Below are 19,860 nucleotides of genomic sequence, written 5' to 3'. Positions count from 1 at the left end.
AAAGTCAGCAGCAAGACCCAACATATCCTCCCTCTACCTCCACGGAAGTCATCCAAATCAAAAGGTACTCACACCATACAGGCTGCTCTTGGCCCTAAGTGGCTGAGCCCTTGTCTGCAGAGTCAGCTAGTCCTCGAGAAGACAGTCAGAGAAATATCAGCTCTGCATCTACTCATCAAGACCCATAAGAATTGCTTGAAAGGGATCATAACACAGTGCATTACCAAACACATCAACTAGTCCCCTAACCTGGAGACCCCTGTCCAACTCACCTTGTACTCAATGTTTCCTTCTTCTGCCTGTAAAGAAAGAGAAAGTATTAATATTATCACACACAGCACTGACATCCCATGAAAATCCCCCCTGTACAGACACTGCCAAGAACTGGCGCACAGCAGTGAAATATATTGGCTGGTTGAGTGGTGTCACAACATTGCACTCTGTATCAGTAAGACCAAGGAATTCATTGTAGGCTTCAGGAAAGGGAAGGGAAGTCATGAAGGTATACCAAACCTCATAAGCAGTCTGCAGTGGAAGGGGTGAGCAGCTTCAAGTTCCTGGGCATTAATATTTTAGAGGATTCATCCTGGGCCCAACACATTAATGCAATCACAAAAACAACACAACAGCGGCTATACTTCATCAGGAGTCTCAGGAGAATCCCACAAATTTCTACAGATGTACAGCAGCGAGCATTCTGACTGGCTGCATCACCTCTGGCACGGAGACGCCAGTGTGCAGTATCAAGGCTGCACAGGCTGGTAGAGTCAGTTAGCTCCAACATGGGCACAGCCTCCCCACAACCAAGGACATCTCCAAAAGGCAGTGCCTCAAGGTAGTATCCATTAAGGACGCTCATCACCTGGACCATGCCTTATTATTATCACCATCAGGAACCTGAAATCCCACACTCAGCCTTCGCCCCCTCTGCCACCAGATCCCAGAATAGTCCATGAGTACCTCGTCACTGTTTCGCTATCACACTTTTTAATACTATGACCCAGTAATTCTTTATACCTCGCACTGTACTGTTACCACAAAACAACACATTTCACAAGTGATGATAAACCGGATTCTGACAATAGCTACTTCCACAAAGCAGGACTAAGACATCTGTACTGCACAGTCAAGACTGGGACTTGATTCTTTATGAGTGTGTAAATTTAAAGGCTTACTGTAGAATATTCAAAGGAATTACTGTGTTTTTGGCACTTTGGCCCTGAAGTAATGCTGTTTCATTTCATGAATCTTCATGTATGGCTGAATGACAATTAAACTTGAAGTTGAATTTGAAGTTCACCCATGAGCCAGAGCTTTCCCAACATAACACAGGTACAGAGCTGGGCATGACATTCATTGCAGAGACTTGGTGAGAACTGTTTTAAACTAGCAAACAGAGCACTGCTGGGTTACTGATGCCATTCTCTCTGTGGCAAACATCAGGGGAAGAGAATGAAGAAGCAGGCAACAGCAGAGCAATGGCTGATAATTGCAGACACAATAGCCAGAGGGCAGTTACATTCTTCCTGCATGAACAGAGTGAACCTTAAAAATACCCCTTGTGTGAAAGGTTTGAGTCGCTGCCATCAATTCAGTCTACACGTTAATTCCCAGGTTCATAACCCAGCAAACTAATCATTCCACTGGAAGTCTGGTGCCCACATGAAGCTGCCTTTGAACAACTGACTCCAACCATCCTGGAGACCAAGATGTTGAGGATTTAAAGTGCTGTGACTCATTCCCAGCATCCTCACACCTGGAGATTCGAATGGGCCAGTGGCGATCTACGTGATTAACATCAGCAGCACTACTACCTCGCAGGGTGGGACCAGTAAATCTAGGCAGACTATGGCAGCGCTGGCCCTTCCTGCCAGAGCCCGTTCAAACACCGGCTCACTTGCCGAATTGCCCCCAATTACTTGGGCAGGTAGCAGGGACATCTCATAACAGTTTAACACTCTGAAGCTAGAAGCAATCGCACAAAATGTCAGCCTGGGATGCGGGGGGAGGGGGTCAATTGTTGATGATAGAGAGCTAAAGTAAGACATCATGTTGCAAACAAGTTGCACCCATAGAGAGAAACAGAATCAATAATTCAGATTCAGGATAATTCATCACAACTGGGAAAACAAGTGTGTTTTAATTTAACAAGGTGGGGAAGGTAGATAACAGTGTGATGGTGTTTAGGGTACAATCACTAAGTGAAGGAGGATATAGTGCTTCATTAATCACTAAATGTTAGCAGAGCAATAGGGGTGAAACTGGAACACCAAAGAAAGCAGTAGCAATCTGAAACGGTTAATTCCAGACAGAAAGGGCAACCTGAGCATGGTGAGGTAGTCACAGAGAAGAAGGGCATCATGGTTGGGGAATTCAGGAATTATCAATAAACAGCTTTGTAAACTGGCTATGAACATTACCTCACCGCTCCTCCTGATTGTATTATTTATTTTGCAAGTCATAATAATGATGTCCCTGTGCTATAGTGTTGCCGGAAAGCAACACATTTCACGTCATTTAAGTCAATGATAATAAACCTGACTCTGGTATTGCGGTGGTGGATAAATTTTCGGGGCCTGAAGAGATGCATCGCAGGCTATAGGGGGAGGCAAAGGCGAGGCTTGCTGAGAATCTGAAAGAAATTTTCACCTCATCTCCTGCCACAGATGACTGGGGGACAGCAGAGTCATACAACATGGAAACAGGTACTTTAGCCTATCTCACTCAAGCTGAACAAGAGTACACGTGCTAGATCCCCATGCTCACGCTTTGCCCATATCCCTCCCAAAGCTTTCACCCCCCATTACTTTCTTCAGGAGTAGCAGTTATCAGCCAGGTGACAACAGGTTGGTGATTCCAACATCAGTGGTAGGGAAGCTATTGGGGGAAAAGAAGAACAACAACACAGATAGTGGGAAACTTCATTAACTTTTTCCTTAGATGTAACACCAGCTATAATTTGCTCAGCAAACCATGATTGGATCACTCTTGCTGTTCTGACTTTGTGACTCAAGGGAACATGTTTCCATAACTCCCACGGTCCCTGAAACCTCACCGTATCCTGTTTCCCGCAGTCCCTGGAACCCCACGGGTTCCCGTCTCCCACAGTCCCCAGAACCTCACCGTCTCCCACAGTCCCCGGAACCTCACTGTCTCCCCATCTCCCACAGTCCCCAGAACCTCACCATCTCCCACAGTCCCCAGAACCTCACCGTCTCCCCGTCTCCCACAGTCCCCAGAACCTCACCATCTCCCTGTCTCCCATAGTCCCTGGAACCTCACCGTCTCCCATAGTCCCCGGAACCTCACTGTCTCCCTGTCTCCCACAGTCCCTACAACTTCACCGTCTCCTTGTCTCCCATAGTCCCCGGAACCTCACCATCTCCCTGTCTCCCGCAGTCCCTGGAACCTCACTGTCTCCCCGTCTCCCACAGTCCCTAGAACCTCACCATCTCCCATTTCCCACAGTCCCCGGAACCTCACCATCTCCCTGTCTCCCATAGTCCCTGGAACCTCACCGTCTCCCATAGTCCCCGGAACCTCACTGTCTCCCTGTCTCCCACAGTCCCTACAACTTCACCGTCTCCTTGTCTCCCATAGTCCCCGGAACCTCACTGTCTCCCTGTCTCCCACAATCCCTGCAACCTAACCGTCTCCCACAGTCCCCGGAACCTCACCGTCTCCCGTTTCCCACAGTCCCCACAACCTCACCGTCTCCTTGTCTCCCATAGACCCCGGAACCTCACCGTCTCCCTGTCTCCCGCAGTCCCTGGAACCTCACTGTCTCCCTGTCTCCCACAGTCCCCAGAAACTCACCGTCTCCCTGTCTCCCACAGTCCCCAGAACCTCACCGTCTCCTGTTTCCCACAGTCCCCACAACCTCACCGTCTCCTTGTCTCCCATAGTCCCCGGAACCTCACTGTCTCCCTGTCTCCCGCAGTCCCCAGAACCTCACCGTCTCCCATTTCCCACAGTCCCCGGAACCTCACCATCTCCCTGTCTCCCATAGTCCCTGGAACCTCACTGTCTCCCTCAGTCCCTGGAACCTCATGGGGCTCCCTGTTTCCTGCAGTCCCTGGAGCCCCATGGGTTCCCATCTCCCACAGTCCCCGGAACCTCACCGTCTCCCTGTCTCCCGCAGTCCCCGGAAGCTCACCATCTCCCTGTCTCCCATAGTCCCCGGAACCTCACCGTCTCCCCGTCTCCCACAGTCCCTGCAACCTAACCATCTCCCGTCTCCCACTGTCCCTGGAACCTCATGGAGCTCCCTGTTTCCCGCAGTCCCTGGAACCCCATGGTTTCCCATCTCCCACAGTACCCGGAACCTCACCGTCTCCCATAGACCCCGGAACCTCACCGTCTCCCTGTCTCCCGCAGTCCCCGGAAGCTCACCATCTCCCTGTCTCCCATAGTCCCCGGAACCTCACCGTCTCCCCGTCTCCCACAGTCCCTGGAACCTCACCATCTCCCACAGTTCCTGGAACTTGTTATACTGTGTAACAACAAAAAAAGGGAATATAAAGAGAGTGGGCATACCAAATTCAATAGTCCACAAATCTGCTAAACCAGCACCCACCACGAGTGTTCTGGATTATAAAAGTGTGACTGTTCATTTCGTAGCAGCCTGCCATTAGCTTTATAAATAAACCCAGCTATTTTCCTCTTCATAAATTCATGGCTTATACTGAAATACAAATTTCAGACTGAACTTTTTCATATTCAAGCAATTTAAAATGCCATCATATAATAGATACTCTTTTGTTGGAGTCCCCTTCATTTCGGACAATCTTTCCTTGCACCTCTACTTTCCTTATTTACATTGTGTTCTACATCATTGCTACAATTCAGAGGCTTATAACCAGGCTCCATGTCTCCTTTGCTTCCCCTAAACTAATCTGCACAGCATTCTGTTCAGCACTAACTCTCCTTTTTTATTGTGAGACCCTCCAAAGTATTGACGATCCTGGAATTTCTGGCTCCTCCTTTGGTTACAATGCAATCAGATAAGTAACAGAACTTTCATTATTTATGCAACGAGCACTGAACTGCAGCCGCAACTGTCCATTACACACAGTGCCTTTGAATTTACTCAGAAACAATTTCCTATAAAGTATTCTAGCTGCTGTTTGTTTTGCTTTCACAACATACTTTGTTCCTCAGTGCTCTGGCCAGGACACCATCCACTCCAGTCCTGTTTTATGTACTCCTATCCTCTCAGCCTGGACATCACACCCCGCTCCCACCACCCCTGCCCCAGCCGTAACCCCTCCATGCCCCCCAAATCCCCCTGCTCCAGCCATCACCCCTCCATCTCCCCCAAACTGGGTTCCGGCAAACTAGCAACAGAGGAGCTGAAGGCAGTGTGGACAGGGCCAATGAACTTAACCTGTTCTTTAACAGATTTGACATTGTGGTCCCTGCCCATCCCCCACGAGTCATCTGTTGTCGGCCTCCAACCAACACATATTCCACTCTCCCCTCCTACCCCTCCTCACAGTCCCCCACCCTGCTCTCATGACTATACCCCTTCCCCACACGAAACCACCACGGTGGGCTTCACAGCTGAACAGGTGAGAAGACAGCTGAAACGTCTCAACCCAAGCAGGGCTGCAGGACCGGATGGTGTCAGTACCAGGGTGCTCAAAGCCTGTGCCCCTCAGCTATGTGGAGTACTTCGCCATGTATTCAACCTGAGCCTGAGGCTCCGGAGGGTTCCTGTGCTGTGGAAGACATCCTGTCTTGTCCCTGTGCCGAAGACGCCGTGCCCCAGCAGCCTTAATGACTACAGGCCGGTGGCATTGACCTCCCACATCATGAAGACCCTGGAGAGACTTGTTCTGGAGCTGCTCCGGCCTATGGTCAGGCCACACTTAGATCCCCTCCAGTTCACCTACCAGCCCCGACTACCATGCTATCGTCTACCTGCTGAACCGTGTCTACGCCCACCTGGACAAGCCAGCGAGCACTATGAAGGTCATGTTTTTCGACTTCTCCAGTGCGTTCAAAACCATCTGCCCTGCTCTGCTGGGGGAGAAGCTGACAGCGATGCAGGTGGATGCTTTCCTGCTGTCATGGATTCTTGATTACCTGACTGGCAGGCCACAGTACGTGTGCTTGCAACACTGTGTCTGACAGCGTGATCAGCAGCACTGGGGCTCCACAGGGGACTGTCTTGTCTCCCTTTCTCTTCACCATTGACACCTCGGACTTCAACTACTGCACAGAGTCTTGTCATCTTCAGAAGTTTTCGGATGTCTCTACTATAGTTGGATGCATCAGCAAGGGAGATGAGGCTGAGTACAGGGCTACGGTAGGAAACTTTGTCACATGGTGTGAGCAGAATTATCTGCAGCTTAATGTGAAAAAGACTAAGAAGCTGGTGGTAGACCTGAGGAGAGCTAAGGTACCGGTGACCCCTGTTTCCATCCAGGGGGTCAGTGTGGACATGGTGGAGGATTACAAATACCTGGGGATATGAATTGACAATAAACTGGACTGGTCAAAGAATACTGAGGCTGTCTACAAGAAGGGTCAGAGCCGTCTCTATTTCCTGAGGAGACTGAGGTCCTTTAACATCTGCCGGACGATGCTGAGGATGTTCTACGAGTCTGTGGTGGCCAGTGCTATCATGTTTGCTGTTATGTGCTGGGGCAGCAGGCTGAGGGTGGCAGACACCAACAGAATCAACAAACTCATTCGTAAGGCCAGTGATGTTGTGGGGATGGAACTGGACTCTCTGACGGTGGTGTCTGAAAAGAGGATGCTGTCCAAGTTGCATGCCATCTTGGACAATGTCTCCCATCCACTACATAATGTACTGGGTGGGCACAGGAGTACATTCAGCCAGAGACTCATTCCACCGAGATGCAACACAGAGCGTCATAGGAAGTCATTCCTGCCTGTGGCCATCAAACTTTACAACTCCTCCCTTGGAGTGTCAGACACCCTGAGCCAATAGGCTGGTCCTGGACTTATTTCATAATTACCTGGCGTAATTTACATATTACCATTTAACTATTTATGGTTTTATTACTATTTAATTATTTATGATGCAACTGTAACGAAAACAAATTTCTTCCGGGATCAATAAAGTATGACTATGACTATGAAACCCCGTTGCTCCAGTCGTTACCCCTCCCTCTCCCCAAACCACCCTGCCCCAGTCATCACCCCTCCCTCTCCCCAAACCCCCCTGCCCCAGTCATCACCCCTCCCTCTACCCAAACCCCCTTGCCCCAGCCGTCACCCCTCCCTCTCCCTCAAACCCCCCTGCCCCAGCCGTCACCCCTCTCTCCTCAAACCCCCCTGCCCCAGCCGCCACCCCTCCCTCTCCCTCAAACCCCCCTGCCCCAGCCGTCACCCCTCTCTCTCCCCAAACCCCCCTGCCCCAGCCGTCACCCCTCCCTCTCCCTCAAACCCCCCTGCCCCAGCCGTCACCCCTCTCTCCCCAAACCCCCCTGCCCCAGCCGCCACCCCTCCCTCTCCCTCAAACCCCCCTGCCCCAGCCGTCACCCCTCTCTCTCCCCAAACCCCCCTGCCCCAGCCGTCACCCCTCTCTCTCCCCAAACCCCCCTGCCCCAGCCGTCACCCCTCCCTCTCCCTCAAACCCCCCTGCCCCAGCCGTCACCCCTCTCTCCCCAAACCCCCCTGCCCCAGCCGTCACCCCTCCCTCTCCCCAAACCCCCCTGCCCCAGCCGTCACCCCTCCCTCTCCCTCAAACCCCCCTGCCCCAGCCGTCACCCCTCTCTCTCCCCAAACCCCCCTGCCCCAGCCGTCACCCCTCCCTCTCCCTCAAACCCCCCTGCCCCAGCCGTCACCCCTCCCTCTCCCCAAACCCCCCTGCCCCAGCCGTCACCCCTCCCTCTCCCTCAACCCCCCCTGCCCCAGCCGTCACCCCTCTCTCTCCCCAAACCCCCCTGCCCCAGCCGTCACCCCTCTCTCTCCCCAAACCCCCCTGCCCCAGCCGTCACCCCTCCCTCTCCCCAAACCCCCCTGCCCCAGCCGTCACCCCTCCCTCTCCCTCAAACCCCCCTGCCCCAGCCGTCACCCCTCCCTCTCCCTCAAACCCCCCTGCCCCAGCCGTCACCCCTCTCTCTCCCCAAACCCCCCTGCCCCAGCCGTCACCCCTCCCTCTCCCCAAACCCCCCTGCCCCAGCCGTCACCCCTCCCTCTCCCTCAAACCCCCCTGCCCCAGCCGACACACCTCCCTCTCCCTCAAACCCCCCTGCCCCAGCCGTTACCCCTCTCTCTCCCCAAACCCCCCTGCCCCAGCCGTCACCCCTCCCTCTCCCTCAACCCCCCCTGCCCCAGCCGTCACCCCTCTCTCTCCCTCAAACCCCCCTGCCCCAGCCGTCACCCCTCCCTCTCCCCAAACCCCCCTGCCCCAGCCGTCACCCCTCCCTCTCCCCAAACCCCCCTGCCCCAGCCGACACACCTCCCTCTCCCTCAAACCCCCCTGCCCCAGCCGTCACCCCTCCCTCTCCCCAAACCCCCCTGCCCCAGCCGTCACCCCTCCCTCTCCTCAAACCCCCCTGCCCCAGCCGTCACCCCTCCCTCTCCCCGAAACCCTCTTGCCCCGGCCGTCACCCCTCCCTCTCCCTCAAACCCCCCTGCCCCAGCCGTCACCCCTCCCTCTCCCCAAACCCCCCTGCCCCAGCCGTCACCCCTCCCTCTCCTCAAACCCCCCTGCCCCAGCCGACACACCTCCCTCTCCCCGAAACCCTCTTGCCCCGGCCGTCACCCCACTGTCCTGCCCTGCCGTTTCCTTCTCCACAATCCCCCCTCCCCCGGCCATTTCTCACCTCGGGCGGGAGGAAGGGAGGGTTATTGCGGCCCCGCGGTCGACTCTTCGGCTTCTTGTGCCCGGGTTTGGACGCCGTACTGCCCTTGTTCTTTTGAGGCGGTCCGGACGCGGGGGTCGCGCCGGAGCCCGGGGCCGGAGTAGAGGGGGTCCCGCGTCCGCAGGTAAGTCGCGCAGGGCCAGGTCCGGAGCCGCGTCCGGATGCACCCCGGGCCGGAGCCGAGGCACGGCTGGAGCTGGAGCCGCGGCCCGAGTTCCCAGCGCTCCCCGCCCCTGTCCCAGGGCTTGGGACACCCCCAAACAACTCGCTCATCAGCGGCTCCATGGCAACAAGCCCGGGGACCACTCAAACACCAACCGTCGTCCGATGACTTGCACTGCGCCTGCGCCACCGCTTCCCCAAATCGTAATGAGCATGCGCAGTCTCCGACATAACACTACTTAGTGCGCCTGCGCCGCCACCTCCGCCTTCGGCGATTGACAATATATCTGTGCGGCGGTTAAAGAACGCTTATTGCCAATGCTTGTGATTACATCGGGTTAGAGGTGGACAGTGCTGTAATTCCCTTCGGGGATGTAGTTTATCTCGGTGAGAACAACTTCCCTTTGATGATTGAACCCTTCTAGATTCTAGCGGGATATATCAAGGCAGGGACCAGAAGCTCTAATTCTTCAACTGAGTAACCATGGAGCAGAATCCATTCGTCAATGAAACGGATCTGTACGTGGAGAGGGGTTCGGTGATGATGGTAGTCCAAGGCGGGCAGGAGCGGGGCTGGGATTTGGATGAGAAGGGTATGAGGAAAGCAAAGAGGAGGTGAAGTGTTCTAAAAGATTCTATTGACATGTTATGAACAAGAGGGTAACTGGGGAGAGAATGGTACATGCTGAGGATATATGGCCTAATTCTACTCCTGTGTATTATGGTCTTGGGATCTAATCGAATCTGGAAAGGTAAGGACTGATTAGGGATGGTCAGCTTGTATTTGTGTGTGGGGAAATAGTGCCTCACAAATTTGACTGAATTTTTTTGAAAGGGTGACCAAAAGATTAGGTAGGACGGTAGATATTGCAGAACAGAAGAGGGGTAGAACAGTGGAGGTTGCAGAACAGAGACAGACATCGTTCTCTGAAAGTGGATATACAGTTTGGCAGGGTGGTGAAAAACGTGTTGGCATGAATGCCTTCATCAAAAAGAGAATTGAGTAGAAGTGTTGGGACATCACGTTAGAACTGTACGAGTTGTTGGTGAGACCACACCTGGGGTATTGTGTTCAGTTTTGTCCTCTCAGCCACAGAAAGAACGTGATTAAACTAGAAAGAATGCAGTAAAGACTCACAATGACGTTGCTAGGTCTGGAGGGCTTGAGTCCGAAGGAGAGGTTTGATAGTGTGGGATTGCTTGCTGATGACACCACTACTGTAGGCCAAATCAAACGATGAATCAGCATACAGGAGGGAGATTGAAAATCTAGCTGAGTGGTGCCACAACAACAACCTCTCACTCAATGTCAGCAGAACCAATGAACTGATTATAGACGTCAGGAGAAGGAAACCAGAGATCCATGAGCCGGCCTTCATTGGAGGATCAGAGGTGGAGAGGGTTAGTAACTTAAATTCATAGGTGTTATTTCAGAGGACCTGTCCTGCAACTACAAAGAAAGCATGGCAGCACCTGAGGGGGTTGCGGAGACTTGGCATGACATCTAAAGCTTTGATAAACTCCTCTAGATGTGTAGTGGAGAGTATATTGACTGGCTGCATCACAGCCTGGTATGGAAACACCAGTGCCCTTGATCAGAAAATCATCGGATATGTCTCAGTCCATCACAGGTAAAGCCATCCCAACCATTGACAACGTCTACATGAAGTGCTTTTGCAGGATGATCCATCATCAGAGACTCCCACCCCCCCAGGACATGCTTTCTTTTCACTGCTGCCATTTGGGAAAAGGTACAAGAGCCTTAGGACTTGCACCACCAGATTTAGGAACGTTACTACCCCTCATCCATCAGACTTTTGAACAAGGGCCCATCTAGTCCATGCCAAGCCATTTAAACTGTCTACTCCCATCAAATTACACTGGGACCACATCCCTCCATACCCCTACCATTCATGGACCTATCCAAACTTCTCTTAAACATTGAAATCGAGCTTGCATGCACCATTTGTGCTGGCAGCTTGTTCCCCTTAAATTTTTCACCTTTCAACCTTAACCTATGAACTCCAGTTGTTGTCCCACCCAACCTCAGAGGAAAAGCCTACTTGCATTCACCCTTCCTATACCCCTCATAATTTTGTATATCACTATCAAATCTCCTCCCAAGGAATAAAGTCCTAATTTATTCAGTCTTTCCATATAACTCATGTCCTCCAGACACAGCAACATCCTTGCAAATTTTCTCTGCACTCTTTCAACCTTATTTACATCTTTCCTGTAGGTAGGTGACCAAAACTGCATGCAATACTCCAAATTAGGCCTTATACAACTTCAACATAACATCCCATTTCCTACACTCCACAAACAAGAGAAAATCTGCTGATGCTGGAAATCAAAGCAACACACAAAATGCTGGAGGAACTCATCAGACTGGGCAACACCTATGGAAAAGAGTAAACACTTGTCTTTTCAGGCCGAGACCCTTCACCTGGACTGCAAAAAAAGATGAGTCAGAGTAAGAAGGTGGGGGGAGGGGATGAAGAAGTACAAGTTGTTAGGTGATAGGTGAAACCAGGAGCGGTGAAGTAAAGAGCTGGGAAGTTGATTGGTGAAAGAGATAAAGGGCTGGAAAGGGGAAATCTGATAGGATAGGAGAGAAGACCATGGAAGAAAGGGAAGGAGGAGAAGTAGCAGAGGGAGTTGATGGGAAGGTAGATAAAGTGAATGCGGGAAATGGGAGGCATAGGTACTCAGCGAAGTGGTCTCCCAATCTACTGCGGGTCTAACTGATATACAGGAGGCCACACCGAGAGCACCAGATACAGTAGATGAATGCAACAGACTCACCTGGAAAGACTGTTTGAGGCCTGAATGGTAGTGAGGAAGGAGATGTAGGGGCAGGTGTGGCATTTGTTCTGTTTGCAAGGATAAATACGAGGAGGGAGATCAGTGGGGAAGGACGAATGGACAAGGAAGTCACATGGGGAGTGATCCCTGTGGAAAGCAAAAGAGAGGGCATACAAGGAAGGTGTAGATGTCCTTGGTGGAGAAGACTGAAGCTACGGAGAATTATGTGCTCAGTGGAGGGATCCCATATACACCTCCATCCCCCATCAGGAGGGCCTTAAAACTGCTTCTTTCTAGACAGCAGACCCAACCTGTTCCCCTCTACCACCATTCTCCTCCATTTGGTGGAACTGGCCTTCACTCCCAACAGTTTCTTCTCCCAATTCCTTGAAACCAAAGGTGTAGCCATGGGCACCCGCATGGGTCCCAGCAATGGCTGTCTTTTTGTTCCAAGCCTACACAGTTTATCACTCCCCAACTTTTCCTACGCTACATCAAGCACTGCATTGGTGCTGCTTTCTCCACCCAAGCCGAGCTTGTTGACTTCATCAACTTTGTCTCCAACTTCCAACCTGCTTTCAAATTTGCCTAGTCCATTCGACCAACAAACAGCAGCCGAGATGTGGATTACAAATTACAGCAGGAGATAGAAAAGGTGTGTCAGAAGGGCAATATCATGATAATCATTGGGGATTTTAACATGGAAGTGGATTGGGAAAACCAGGCCAGTACTGGACCTCAAGAGAGAGAATTTGTAGAATGTCTAAAGGATGGCTTTTTAGAACAGCTTGTTGTTGAGCCCACCAGGGGATCAGCTGTGCTGGATTGGGTGTTGTGCAATGATCCGGAGGTGATAAGAGAGCCTAAGGTGAAGGAACCCTTTGGGATCAGTGACCACAATATGATCGAGTTCATTTTGAAATTTGAGGAGAAACTAAATTTCAATGTGTCAGTATTTCAGTGTAATAAAGGAAATTACAATGGCATGAGAGGGGAACTGGCCAAAGTTGACTGGAAAGGGACACAAGTAGGAAGGACAGCAGAGCAGCAATGGTTGGAGTTTCTGTGAAAAATGAGGGAAGTGCAAGACAGATAAATTCCAAATAAGAAGAAATTTTTGAATGGAAGAAGGACACTACCGAGGCTGACGAGTGAAGTCAGAGCCAAAGTAAAAGCAAAAGAGAGGGCATACAAGGACACCAAAGCTATTGGGAAGATAGAGGATTGGGAAGCTTTTAAAAACTTGCAAAAGGAAAGAAAGAAGGTCATTAGGAAGGAAAAGATGAATTATGAAAGGAAGCTGGCAACTAATATCAAAGAAGATACTAAAAGCTTTTTTAAGTATATAAAGGGAGTTTAAGTATATAAAGAGAGTTGAGGATGGATAGAGGACTAATAGAAAATGACACTGCAGATATTGTAATGAGAAACACAGAGATGGCAGAGGAACTGCATGCGTATTTTGCATCAGTCTTCACAGTGGAAGACATCTGCAGTATACCGGACATTCAGGAGTGTCAGGGAAGTGAAGTATGTGCAGTGAAAATTATGACTGAGGAGGTGCTCAGGAATCTTAATGATCTGAGGGTGGATAAATCTTCTGGACCTGATGGAATGCACCCTGGGGTTCTGAAGGAAGTAGCTGGAGAGATTGTGGAGACATTAACAATGACCTTTCAAGAATTTAAAAACACAAACATGAGAAAATCTGCAGATGCTTGAAATTCAAGCAACACACACAAAATGCTGGTGGAATGCAGCAGGCTAGGCAGCATCTATAGGAAGAAGTACAGTCGACGTTTCGGTTTGAGACCCTTCGTAAGGGCTATTGGAAAAAAGAGATAGTAAGAGATTTGAAAGTGGGAGGGGGAGGGCGAATATAAGGTGTTGTTCCTTCAGCCTGAGTGTGGCTTCATCTCGACAGTAGAGGAGGTCATGGATTGACATATCAGAATGGGAATAGGATATGGAATTAACTCCCTAAGCGACTCCCTTATCCATTCGTCCCACCCCCCCCCCCCCCATCTCTTCCCTCCGATCTCCCTCCCGGCACATATCCTTGTAAGCGGAACAAGTGCTACACATGTCCTTACACTTCCTCCCTTACCACCATTCAGGGCCCCAGACAGTCCTTCCAGGTGAGGTGACACTTCACCTGTGAGTTGGCTGGGGTGACATACTGTGTTTGGTGCTCCCGGTTTGGCCTTCTATATATTGGTGAGACCCAACGCAGGTTGGGAGACCACTTCGCTGAACACCTACGCTCTGTCCGCCAGAGGAAACAGGTTCTTCCAGTGGCCACACATTTTAACTCCTTTCCTGTTCTCCATCGCCCTCTGGTGCTCCCCTCCCTATTTTCTTTCTTCCAAGGCCCCCGTCCTGTGATACACTCCCTTCTCCAGCCTTGTATCCCTTTTGCCAATCAACTTCCCCTCCTGTCTTCTCCTATCATCTTGGGTCTCCCTCTCCCCCTCCCACTTTCAAATCTCTTACTATCTCTTTTTTCCGTTAGTCCTGACGAAGGGTCTCGACCCAAAACATCGACTGTACCTCTTCCTATAGATGCTGCCTGGCCTGCTGTGTTCCAGCAGCATTTTTTGTTTGTTGCGCCTTTCAAGAATTGATTGATTCTAGCGTTATACCAGATGACTGGAAAATTGCAAATGTTACTCCGCTATTTAAGAAGGGTGGGGGGCAGCAGAAAGGAAACTATAGACCTGTTAGCCTGACATCAGTGGTTGAAAAGTTATTGGAATCAATTGTTAGGGATGAGATTATGGAGTACCTGGAGGCACATGACAAGATAGGCCAAAGCCAGCATAGCTTCCTGAAAGGGAAATCCTGCCTGATTAACCTACTGCAATTTTCAAGCAGGGTAGACAAAGGAGATGCAGTGGATGTGGTGTATTTGGATTTTCAGTAGGCCTTTGACAAGGTGCCACACATGAGACTGCTTAGCAAGGTAAGAGCCCATGGAATTACAGGGATGTTACTAGCCTGAGTGGAGCATTGGCTGATCAGCAGAAAACAGAGAGTGGGAATAAAGGGATCCGATGGAGTTACCAGTGGAATTCCAGAGGAGTCAGTGCTGGGACTGCTGCGTTTTACAATGTACATCAATGGTTTGGTCTATGGGATTGATGGATTTGTGACTAAATTTGCTGATGATACAAAGATAAATGGAGGAGCAGGTAGTATTGAGGAAACAGAGATCCTGCAGAAAGACTTAGATAGTTTAAGGGAATGGGAAAAGAAGTGGGAAATAAAATACAATGTTGTAAAGTGTATGGTCATGCACTTTGGTGGAAGAAATAAACGGGCAGACTATTATTTAGATGGGGGAGAGAATTCAAAATGCAGAGAGGCAAAGGGACTTGGGAGTCCTTGTGCAGGATACCCTAAAGGTTAACCTCCAGGCTGAGTCAGTAGTGAAGAAGGTGAATGTAATGTTGGCATTCACTTCTAGCGATATAGACTATAAGAGCAGAGATGTAATATTGAGGCTCTATAATGCACTCGTGAGACCACATTTGGAGTGTGCAGTTTTGGGCTCCTTATTTTAGAAAGGGTATACTGACATTGGAGAAGGTTCATGGAAGATTCATGAGATTCCAGGAATGAAAGGGTTACCGTATGAGGAGCGTCTGGCAGCCCTTGGGGTGTATTCCCTGGAGTTCAGGAGAATGGGGGGGGTGGGATCTCATAGAAACATTCTGAATGTTAAAACGCCTGAACAGATTAGATATGGCAGTTATTTTCCATGGTAGGGGATTCTAGGACAAGAGGGCACGACTTCAGGATTGAAGGATGTCCATTTAGTACAGAGATGCAGAGAAATTACTTCAGTCAGAGGGTGGTAAATTTGTGGAATTTGTTGCCACAAGTGCTTGTGGAGACCAACTCATTGCGTGTACTTAAGGCAGAGATAGGTAAGTTTTTGATTAACCAGGGCATCAAAGGGAATGGTGAGAAGGCAGAGGAGTGGGGATGACTGGAAGAATTAGATTAGCCCATGACTGAATGGCAGAGCAGACTCAATGGGCCGAATGGCCTGATTCTGCTCCTATATATATGGTCTTATTTCTGACACCTTCCTTTCCATTCTCGATCTGTCTGTATCTCTAGAGACAGCCTATCTACTGATAACTTTTATAAACTCACTGATTCTCACAGCTACTTGGACTATACCTCTTCCCACCCTGTTACTTGTAAAAATGTGATCCACTTCTCTCAGTTCCTCCACCTTGGCTGCATCTGCTCAGGATGAGGCTTTTCATTCCACAGCTAATGAGATGTCCTTTTTCAAAGAAAGAGGCTTCTCTTCCTCCACCATCAATGCTGCCCTCACCCACAACACTTCCATTTCATGCATATCTGCCTTCACCCCATTCACCAGGGATAGGGTTCTTCCTGTCCCTGGACAGCACATATTTCTCCGTAACTTCTGCTATCTCCAACAGAATCCCACCACCAAGCACATCTCCCCCCACCCCTTCTGCTTTCCACAGGGATCGATCCGCAGGCAACCCCTTGGCCATTCATCCCTCCCCACTGATCTCCCTCCTGGTATTTATCCTTGCAAGTGGAACAAGTGCTGCATCTTCCCCTACACCACCTCCCTCACTAACATTCAGGGCCCCAAAAAGTTTTTCCAGGTGAGGCGACACTTCACCTGTGAGTCTGTTGGGGTTATCTATTGTATCCGGTGCTCCCAGTGTGGCCTCCTGTATATTGGTGAGATTGGGAGACCACTTCAGCAAGCACCTGCAATCCGTCCACCAGAAAAAAATGGGATCTCCCGGTGGCCATCCATTTCAATTCCACTGCTCATTCCCATTCCAACATATCAGTCCATGGCCTCCTCTACTATTGCGATGAGGTCACATTCAGGTTGGAGAAACACCTTATATTCCGCCTGAGTAGCCTCCAACCTGATGGCATGAACATTGATTGCTCGAACTTCTGGTAATTGGCCCCCTTCCCTTCATCATTCCCCATTCCCATTTCCCTCTCACACCTTATCTATTACCTGTCCATCACCTTCCTCTGATGCTCCTCCCCTTCTTTTTCTTCCGTAGCCTTTTACCCCCTCCTCCAGCCTTTCGCCAATGAACTTCCCAGCTCTTTACTTCACCCTTCCCGTCTCCGGTTTCACCTATCACCTTGTACTTCTTCATCCCCTCCCCCCAGAGTCTTACTCTTTACTTCTTACCTTTTTTTCTAGTCCTGATGAAGGGTCTCAGCACAAAATGTCAACTGTTTACGCTTTTCCATACATGCTGTCTGGCCTGGTGTGTTCCTCCAGCATTTTGTGTGAGTCCTGTACTCAATACTTTGATTTATAAAGGCCAATGTGCCTAAAGCTTTGTTTATGACCCAATGCTTTGAGAGCACCCTAATCACAAACTGTTCCAGCTGCTACCATCCGGGAAACGGTACCACAGCATAAAAGCCAAGACCAACAGGCTCTGGAACAGCTTCTTCCACCAGGCCATCAGACTGATTAATTCATGCAGATACAATTGTATTTCTGTGTTACATTGACTGTCCTGTTGTACATACTATTTATTACAAATTACCATAAATTGCACATTTAGATGGAGACATAAAGATTTTTACTTATGTATATGAAGGATATGAGAAATAAAGTCAATTCAATCTAGTGGTGCTAGAAAGTTTGTGAACCCTGTAGAATTTTCTGTATAAATCTGACCTAAAATGTGATCAGATCTCCTTACTAGAACTAGATAAACAGAACCCAATTAAATAAATAACACAAAAACATACTTGTTCATTTATTTATTGAGAAAAATAACCCAATATTACATGTATTTGTTGGAAAAAGTATGTGAACCTCTGGGATAATGCCTTCTCCAAAAGCGATTTGGAGTCAGGCATTCTAATCAATGAGATGAGATTGGAGGTGTGGGTTGTGGAGGTGCCCTGCCCTATAAAACACACACACACAAAGTCAGGTTGCTGACAGAGCCTGCTCTTCTCAAGAAAGATTTGTTTATGTGCACTACGCCAACATCGAAACAACTTTCAGAGGACTTTATAAGAATTGTAGAGATGCATCAAGCTGGAAAGGGTTACAAAAGTATTTCTGAAGACCTGAGAGTTCATCAGTCCACAGTAAGAGACACTGTCTACAAGTGGAGGAAACTCAGTACTCTTGCTACTCTCCCAAGGAGTGGGCATCCTGCAAAAGATTATACCAAGAGCACAATGTGTAATGCTGAAGAAGGTGAAAAGAACTTAATGGTAACAGCAAAACACCTGCAGAAATCTCTAGAACTGTTCATGCGTCCACTATAAGAAAAATAAAACAAGAATGGTGCTCCTAGAAGGACACCATGGAGGAAACCACTGCTCTCCAGATAAAAAACATTGCTGCATGATTCAAGTCTGCAAAAGGCCACCTGGATGTTGTACAGCTCTTCCAGGAAAATATTCTGTGGACAGGTGAGACAAAAGTTGAGCTTTTTGGCAGAAATGCACATGGCAATATTTGGAGGAAAAAGGGCACTGCAAATCAACACCAAAACCTCATTCTAACTGTGAAGCATGGTGGAAGGAGCATCATACTTTGAAGCTGCTTTGCTGACCAGGGCCTGGACAGCTTGCAATCATTGAGGGAACAATGAATTCAAAATTGTATCAAGACATTTTATAGGAGAATGTCAGGGTAGCAGTTGTCACTTGAAGCTTAATAGAAATTGGATAATGCAACAAGAAGATCTGAAAGACAAGGGTAAATCAACAATAGAATGGTCTAAGAAGAAGAACATTCGTGTTTTGGAATGGACAAGTCAAAATCCTGACCATTATCCTACAGAAATGTTGTGGAAGGACCTGAAGCAACCAGTTCATACAAGGAAGCCCACCAATATCCCAGAGTTGAAGCAGTTTTGTAAGGAGGAATGGCCTAAAATTCCTCCAGGCTGATGTGCACAATTGATCAATGGTTACCAGAAATGTTTGATTGAAATTATTGCTGTACAGGGGGTCACACCAGTTACTGAAAGCAAAGGTTCATATACTTTTAGTATTGGATCATTTTTCTCAATAAATAAATGAACAAGTATAATTTTTGACTTATTTAAATGGGCTCTCTTTATCTAGTTTTAGGACATGAAGATTTGATCACATTTTAGTCATATTTAAGCAGAAGTAGAGAGAATTTGACAAAGTTCACAAACTTCCACTGTACATGTGACACCACTTTCAATGAATTATGGACCTGTATTCCCAGATCTCTTTGTTCTACCATGCTCCTCAGTGTCCTACTGTTCACTGAGGAAGAGAAATGCTAGTTGGTCCTACCAAAATGCAAGACCTCGCATTTGTCTGTGTTAAATTTCATCTGCCATTTTTCCAGCTGGCCCAGACCCTGCTGCAAGCCATGATAGCCTTCCTCATTGTCCACTACACCCCCAATCTTGGTGTCATCCACAAATATGCTTAACCACATTATCAACCAGATTATTGAAATAGATGACAAACAGACCAAGCATCAGTCCCTGCAGCACTCCACTAGTCACAGGCCTCCAATCAGAGAGGCAATCATATACTACCACTCTCTGGCTTCTCCCATAAAGCCAATGTCTTATCCAACTTACTACCTCATCTTGAATGCTGAGCGATCTTGGTAAAGACATTGCTACTTTATGTACATCCACTGCCTTGCCTTCATAAACTCTCCTGGTAACTTCCTTGAAAAACTCCATAATATTGGTTGGACACAACCTACCTCACACAAAGCCTTGCTGACATTCCTTGATCAGTCCCTGTCTATCTAAATACTCATATATCTGGTCCTTTAGAATACCTTCCAATAACCTTCCCACTATTGATGTCAGGCCTATCAGCCTATAATTTCCTAGTTTATTTTTTAGAGCCTTTCTTAAGCAGTGGAACAACATTTGCTATCCTACAATCCGCCGGTACTTCACCTGTTGCTAAGGATGATTTTAATATCTGCTCGGGCCCCAGCAAATTCTGCACTTGCCTCTCGCAGGGTCTGAGGGAACACCTTGTCAGGTCCTGGGGA

At 48.9% G+C, this 19,860-nt stretch overlaps 2 protein-coding genes across 3 annotated transcripts in view; both read right to left on the bottom strand.

Annotated features, from left to right (window-relative positions):
• The window catches only part of gtpbp2b (GTP binding protein 2b), a 30,609-nt gene extending 21,411 nt beyond the window's left edge, over window positions 1-9,198 (bottom strand). The window contains exons 1-2 of one of the 2 annotated variants that reach the window (XM_072249138.1): window positions 8,802-9,198; window positions 273-299 (exon numbers count right to left, since the gene is read on the bottom strand). In XM_072249138.1, coding sequence (XP_072105239.1) covers window positions 273-299; window positions 8,802-9,125 — 351 coding nt within the window. In that variant the 5' untranslated portion in view covers window positions 9,126-9,198. The remainder of the gene's footprint in view (window positions 1-272; window positions 300-8,801) is intronic. The other variant, XM_072249144.1, reaches the window with a different exon arrangement.
• A 39-nt stretch (window positions 9,199-9,237) lies between these two features.
• Window positions 9,238-19,860, bottom strand: part of LOC140210938 (kinesin light chain 2-like) — a 47,885-nt gene continuing 37,262 nt past the window's right edge. The window contains exon 11 of the mRNA XM_072280219.1: window positions 9,238-9,289. Within this exon, the coding sequence (XP_072136320.1) occupies window positions 9,238-9,289 (52 nt within the window). The remainder of the gene's footprint in view (window positions 9,290-19,860) is intronic.

The sequence above is a fragment of the Mobula birostris genome, chromosome 2 (assembly GCF_030028105.1).
Source record: "Mobula birostris isolate sMobBir1 chromosome 2, sMobBir1.hap1, whole genome shotgun sequence".
In the NCBI taxonomy this organism is placed as follows: domain Eukaryota; kingdom Metazoa; phylum Chordata; class Chondrichthyes; order Myliobatiformes; family Myliobatidae; genus Mobula; species Mobula birostris.
Note: the sequence above shows the minus strand (reverse complement) of the source record. Positions and strands in the feature narration are given on the sequence as shown.